Source organism: Corapipo altera, unplaced genomic scaffold (genome assembly GCF_003945725.1).
Source record: "Corapipo altera isolate COAL_440 unplaced genomic scaffold, ASM394572v1 106, whole genome shotgun sequence".
Taxonomy (NCBI): Eukaryota; Metazoa; Chordata; class Aves; order Passeriformes; family Pipridae; genus Corapipo; species Corapipo altera.
In genome coordinates this window covers 551,846-558,342 of record NW_020885019.1, presented here as the reverse complement: position 1 = coordinate 558,342, position 6,497 = coordinate 551,846, and the positions used below count along the sequence as shown (strand labels likewise).

The 6,497-nt window shown below is 63.3% G+C and overlaps 3 protein-coding genes across 3 annotated transcripts in view; 2 read left to right on the top strand and 1 right to left on the bottom strand.

Moving 5' to 3' along the window:
- The window catches only part of LOC113959061 (ubiquitin-associated protein 2-like), a 12,177-nt gene extending 12,017 nt beyond the window's left edge, over positions 1-160 (bottom strand). The window contains exon 1 of the mRNA XM_027667813.1: positions 89-160. The gene's annotated coding sequence lies outside the window, so the exon portion shown is untranslated. The remainder of the gene's footprint in view (positions 1-88) is intronic.
- A 60-nt stretch (positions 161-220) lies between these two features.
- Positions 221-2,911, top strand: CUNH1orf43 (chromosome unknown C1orf43 homolog). The gene is made up of 7 exons (XM_027667810.1): positions 221-355; positions 822-923; positions 1,102-1,210; positions 1,372-1,425; positions 1,712-1,878; positions 2,152-2,210; positions 2,598-2,911. Exons 1-7 carry the CDS (start codon positions 287-289, stop codon positions 2,794-2,796), a joined length of 759 nt encoding a protein of 252 aa, XP_027523611.1. The 5' UTR covers positions 221-286; the 3' UTR covers positions 2,797-2,911.
- A 126-nt stretch (positions 2,912-3,037) lies between these two features.
- Positions 3,038-4,710, top strand: CUNH1orf189 (chromosome unknown C1orf189 homolog). The gene is made up of 4 exons (XM_027667811.1): positions 3,038-3,962; positions 4,094-4,134; positions 4,235-4,367; positions 4,537-4,710. Exons 1-4 carry the CDS (start codon positions 3,867-3,869, stop codon positions 4,636-4,638), a joined length of 372 nt encoding a protein of 123 aa, XP_027523612.1. The 5' UTR covers positions 3,038-3,866; the 3' UTR covers positions 4,639-4,710.
- Positions 4,711-6,497: the final 1,787 nt, after the last annotated feature.

Genomic DNA, 6,497 nt, shown 5'->3' with positions numbered 1-6,497 from the left:
GGGGGGGGAGGGGGGAGCCTGGCGGGGAGGGGGCGGGTTCGGGGGCCGCGCGGAACGGGAGCCGCCGCAGCCGCCGCCGCAACTTTACCTGGGTCCGCCCGCACTGACAACTCCCCCGGCCCCGCCCCCGGCACGTGACCGTGCGGGGAGGGGCCGCGCGCGCTGCGCTGGCGCCGCGCGGGGACACGTGACCGCGGCTCCCCCTGTCCTCCTCCTCGGTCACGTGCCGCGGGCCGCAGGGCGGGTTCGCGGCCGCCATGTTGTGCGGCCCCGGGCCAGGCCGGGCATGGCGGGGGCCGGCAGCAACTGGCTCTCGGGGGTCAACGTGGTGCTGGTCATGGCCTACGGCAGCCTGGTGAGGGCCGGCGGGGCGGGCCGGGGCCGACGCGGGCTGGCGTGCCCGTGCGGGGCGTTCCGGGCGTGTCCGCGGAGCCGGGCCGCTCGTGTCTGTGCGGCCCCGGTGAGGCCGCTGCCGGCGTGTCCACGAGACTCCTGTGGAGTCCGTAACGCGCCCGTCAGGCAGGTCTCGGGCTGTTCGTGGGGAACGCCTCGGAGCCTGGCTCGGGGCCCTCAGGGGCCTGGGCTGGACCGCCCGTAAGCTCCTGGCGTCGGTAGGGCGGGGGGAGTACGTGGGTGGGAGCCTCTGTGGAGGCTGGGGGTCTGTGGGGCCGAGCCGGGTGTCCGCGAGGCTCCCGGGAGACTGAAACCAGACCCTTGTGCCCGCTGGGGTTGGAGGGCTGAGAAGGGGGAGTCGGTGGGCTGGGTTATCTGTGACACCCCCCGGCTCATGCTTGACCCCCCGCCCCACTGTGGCTCCTTAGGTGTTCGTGCTGCTGTTCATCTTCGTGAAGCGCCAGATCATGCGCTTTGCCATGAAATCCCGCCGCGGCCCCCACGTGCCTGTGGGACAGCACGCACCCAAGGTGGGTGCACTCCATCCCCTGCACTCTGAGGGACGGGCAGGGGCTGCTCCAGCGGCAGAGCTGCCACCGTGGAGTAGCAGTGGGGCAGCAGGGGGGGAGCGGTTTGTGTAAGGCCTGTTTTCATCCTTGTGATCCCACAATCTAAGTGAACGTGTCGGGTTTTTTTCCTGCTGTGTAGGATTTAAAGGAGGAGATCGACATTCGACTATCAAGGGTGCAGGACATCAAGTACGAACCACGGCTGCTGGCTGAGGACGATGGCCGACTCCTGCAGTTGGAGACACCAGGTACTGTCCCACAGTTGTTGTTCCCCTGGGGCCAAGTTGCATCTTTGGCTGCTCACGTTGGTGTCCTGTCACACGAGATGGTGTCTCTGCTCCCGTTTTCCCTTTCTCCGCCTCCCTCCAAGGTTTGCAGAGCTCTCAGTTTGTTCTTTCCCGTTTCCTAGGCTGCTATAACTACCTGTACAGGATGAAGGCACTGGATGCAATCAGGACATCAGGTAAGGGAGCTCGGAGCAGGAGGGTGCAGAGAGACCCTGAGTGAGGGAGATGAGGGTGCCAACAGCCCTGTGGGGAGGCTCCAGGTCCTCGCTGGAGTGTAGCAGTCGTTTCACCTGCCCAGGGCCGGTGGCCTGAGGGTCAGCCTGCCCTGTGCTCTGGGGTCATCCGGCAAACAGGGGCAGTAGGTGTGGAGGGAAGTTTATCCAGCCAGCAGCTCCTGACTGTGGGGGTGAGCACAAGCATTTCTACCTGTGCTTCAGCCAGTTGTGTTGTGCCTTTTTACAGAAATCCCATTTCAAGCAGAGGGCCGGTACCCAAAGTCTTTAATAGGGAAGAACTTCTGTGCCTACCTGCTGGAACTACGGAATTCCAGCACCTCCTTCAAAGGCATCCGCAAAGCCTTGATCGACACCTTGCTGGATGGGTACGAGAGTGCCCGCTATGGCACCGGGGTGAGTGCTGGTGTGGCATTGCCGGCCCTGTGAGGTGTTCCTGTGCTCCGCCCTGGCTGCATCCCTTGTTCCTGTGGCCTGGCTTCATCCTTCTCTTCCTGTGCTCCAGCCTGGCTGCATCCCCACAGCAGCATGGGGCTGTTCCTGTGCTCCAACCTGGCTGCATCCCCACAGCAGCATGGGGCTGTTCCTGTGCTCCAGCCTGGCTGCCAGGGCTGAGGTCACACTGTAACCTCAGCTGGGTTTTCCGTGATCTTCTCTGTTTGTATCCAGGTCTTTGGGAAAGCAGAATATCTGAAGTACCAGGAAGCTCTGAACGAGCTGGCGAACATGTAAGTGCTGCTGCCCAGGCACAGTGGTGGGTTCCTGGTCCATAGCAGCCCATGGGGGAGGTGTGAACAGAGACAGGTTTTGGGGCACATCCAGTGTCCAAGACGGGGGCTGTTTGTGCCCGTCCGTGCCTCTGAGTTCACTCCCTCCTTGCAGCCTGCCTGTTAATGGAGTTTTGGGTTTGTTCCATGGTCACAGTCCACATTCCTGCTTGTCCCTGGCACTTTGAGCCAGGGCTTTGTGCATGACCACTGGCCTTAGATTTCAAGACCTCAGTGAGCGCCGTCACCCCGAGGGCAGAGTTGCCTCGTGTCAGACAGACGGACACGCAGCTGAGCGGCTTCTCTGGGGCGGCGGCAGCGGTGACGGTGCCTCTTCTCTGCCCACAGCACCAAGGCCCGGGGGGGCAGCAGCCAGCGGCAGCACCAGTCAGCAGCAAAGGACCTCACCCTGTCCCCTGAAGTTTCCAACCCCACCACCATCCAGGTCACCTACCTGCCTTCCAGCCAGAAGAGCAAACGTGCCAAACACTTCCTGGAGCTGAAGAGCTTCAAGGACAACTACAACACGCTGGAGAGCACCCTGTGAGCACGTGGGGCCTGGTGCAGTGGGTGTGCAGGCAGCACTGGGAGGAAGCAGCTGCGCTCAGATCTGCCCTTCGCACCACATCTCCGTTCCAACTGCTGGAACTCAGCCCTCGCCAGAAGCCCATTCCAGAGCAGTGTACCTGCCTGCTGAGCCTGAGGGGATTGGCTCCACAGCCTCCTCTGCCACTGGCACTCCAGGCTTTGAGTCCTGCACCATCTTGGACCCTGTGAATAAACTGATTAGCTTGATCTTATTTATAAAGACACGGATCCCAGCCAGCGCTCCCCTTTGCCTGTCCTTCGCCGCAGCGGCTGGCAGGAACTGATGTCTGTCCGTTCTGTCTGTGTGGGTCTTGGGCTCTGGAGCCACCTGTCTGTCCTTTCTCAAGGGTGAACACTTTTCCCCATGTCCCCATTGTTCCTGCTGTCAGCCCTGTGTGCCCAGCCTGCCTGTGTGCCCAGCCGGGGTGTAAATAGTTTGGTGCCTGTTCTCAGCACCGCAGCCAAGCTGCTGCTTCAGGCTGCAGTTTCTGCTCATTCTACTGCAGCTGGGCATTTGGGGACATCTTGAGAGGACAAACCAGCGTCAGGTGTCCCATCTGTCCTGCCAAGGGGGTGTTTGCTCCCACTCACCAGCACCTCGCGTGCCAGCAGCTGCCGAGCCCCCAGGGCAGCCCCCACCTTGAGTCTGCGTCTGCCAGGCCGAGGGCAGTGCCAGCAGCTCACCCGTCACCACGGCACGGGCAGCACAGGGTGGAGGGCACAGACCTCGCATAGGCGTTGGCACTTTTTAATTACTGTTTAATAAAATGACAGTTTAGCCTGAGCAGATTGCATGCCACCAGCCTCTGACTGCAGAGGCCCGTTGCTGCTGGATCCGGGGCTGTGTCCCTCCGAGGTGCTTCTACAAAGGTAACCAGGATGCTGTTTGTGGTGGCCAGGTTGCTGCCATTACAGCTGTGGTAGTTGGGATGCCATTACAGTAACCGGCATGCAGTTATGGTAACCAGGATGACACCATTCCAGTAACTGGAATGCTGTAACAGGCTGCCGTTACTGCCAGGGTATCCAATGGGTGTGGCCCGTGTAGAGGGCAGTTGCAGGGTCCCTGTGGCACCAGCTATGGCAGTGCCAAACAGCCAGAGCTGCTCCCTGCAGGGGGAGAAGGTTGGACAGGGCAGGGGCTGGGAAGGTGGAAGCTGTCCTTGGGCTGCTGGGAGCAGGTGGAGACAGTGGGGTGCTGTGTCCCTTGGTGCAGGTTAAACCCTAGGCCCCATAAACGTGCTCTTTGGTTGCAGGTCCAGGAGAAGGGGAGTGCTGGCACAGGGCTGCGGGAGAGGTAGAGCTGGCAAAGAGCCCTAGGGGCCAAACCCCCCATGCTGGGGGTCCATGGGTGATGGGGGAGACATCCCCGGGCTGCCCACTCTCTGTCTCCACAGCTGTGGGCAGGGGCCCAGGGAGCACCCACGGTGCTGGGCCTCAGCCCACGGGGTGCTGCAGTGGATCATGGAGTCGCGGCTGAAGCGGCACGTGGAGTTGGAGCTGCATCTTGCGGGCAGGGAGCAGGCAGCGGTGAGGCCTGGTGTTGGTTGAATGCAGCTGGGTCTTCCTAGCGCTGTGCTGCTGTGGATGGTTGGGATGGCCCCCTCGTCCTGCTCCACCACGTTCTCAGGGACAGTGTCCCCCAGCACTGGTGAGCCAGGGTGACGTGGAGGTTCAGCACAGCCCCTGTGCCCAGCAGATCCGCCAAGATGCCCTGTACCAACTCTTCCAGGATGAGCATCAGCAGCACCAGCAGGAGCTGAGCCGGCTGGGGAAAGCCCTCTACGTGGAGCGGCTCTGAGTACTCAGCCCAGCGCAGCACTGGCCTGGCATCCCCTGGCTTCTGGCTGGGAATAAAACATGTTGAGCAAAACGGGGGTTGTGTCTGCTGCATGTGGGGCGTGGGACAGCCTGAGGCAGTGGGGGGGGAAGATGCAGCTCATCACGATTCCTGTGGCTCGGGTTCAGACATGTTGCCCGCAACCCTCCACGTGTTGCGCCCTGCACACTTGGTCCTGTCCATGGCTGTGCCAGGAGATGGCAGCACGGCCAGCATGCCTTGCCAGCCCCGGTGCTCTGCGCTTGGTCCCACTCCTAGCACAGGTCCTGCCGTGCCATGTCGTGTGCCAGGGTGCTCCTGGCCATGTGGCACAGCCCTGCAGCAGCAGGGAGAGGAGCCTGGCTGGGCTGGGTGTGATGCTCCCTGTCCCCACATTCAGGTGCCCCTGGACCCCTGTCTGCTCCCCAGCTGGGGGGGACCTGTCCCTGGCCTGCTGTCCCTGCTGCCTGTGCCCGACCTTGGTGTCTCCCAGCCCCAGGGCCCATCAGTGCCTGCCCTGGCTCTGCTTATTGACAGGGCTGGGGGCTGCCGGGCCGGCACCCCCCACCCACGGCCCTTCATTAGCTCAGCTGTCGGGCTGCATCACATCAGCTGCTGCCGCACACGCGCCCCCGGCTCTGGCACTGCTGCCGCCACGTGTGTCCCTGCTGTCCCCACTGCCACCTCACCTTGCGGCCACCCCGTGGGGCCAGAGCCCCTGACCCCCCAGCCCAGGCTGTGCCCCTGTCCTCCCCATGGTACTCAGGGCTCTGGCTGCCCCACATCCCGGCCCACTGATCACCCAAAGCTTGGGCCCCCACAGAACCCCCAACACCATTCCCAAGATTGGTGCATCCTGCTGCAGCAAAGTCCCGCTGTGGTGTGGGGAGACACATGCCCCCAGCACCCCAAGACACCCCGTGTGCCCTTGTGGCTGGATGTCACCCCCCAGGTCCCAGTGGCCATCCCAGTGTGGGGCAGGGTGCTGCCTCTGTCACATAGCATGAGAGGGGTCACATCCCTGACATGGGTGGGGCGGGGTGACAGCCCCTCCAGCTGCCCCATGGAGGAGACGCTCCTGTGGGTCCCAGCAGCTCTCCCAAAGCAAGGGGATGTGGGGCACAGCCCCTCTGTGCTGATGGGCCCGTCCTTGGGCAGGGTCGTGCACAGCCCCTAGGTGTCACAGGGCCCGCAGGCCAGGGCTGGCCCCTGGTATCGACAGCCTTGCTAATGATGGGGAGTGTGACCGGAGGCAGGAGCAGGCGGCGTGGGGCCATCGACCGCATTGACTGGCACCGCTCGGCTGCAAGGGCACGGGCGTCCGCGGAGGGGCAGGGGGACGTCAATGGGTGGTAATTAATGGGAACGAGGCCACGTGTGCAGGGCCGGGGCGCTCGCTGGCCGCATCCCCCCGTCGGGTGCAGCCCAGTGCAGTTATAAACAGCGGCCAGGCGACCCCCGAGCCAGAGCACTACGGAGCCCCCCAAGCCAGCCCAGGTAAGACGGTGATGGATGTGGGGTTCCCTTGGCCCCGGGTGGGCAGCGTGGCCTTCCATGGCATGCTGTGCCGTGTCAGTCCATGGCATGGCTTGCCCTGACATGCCATGCTGGGAGACTGTGCCTGCACTGTCCTGCTTTGGCTTCATCCCAGCTGCAGGACACCTCCTGCTCTGGCAGTGCATCCCGAGCAGCCCAGTGCCGGTGCACTTGCCCGGCAGGCTCCAGGCACTGCGGTGAGGCCAGGTGCTGCCTCCGCAGTGCCCCAGGGGTTATGCCTGAATACCACATCCCCCTAGCTCTCAGCCTTTCCTTCTCTCTTTCTCTTGCAGGCAGCTGAGCTG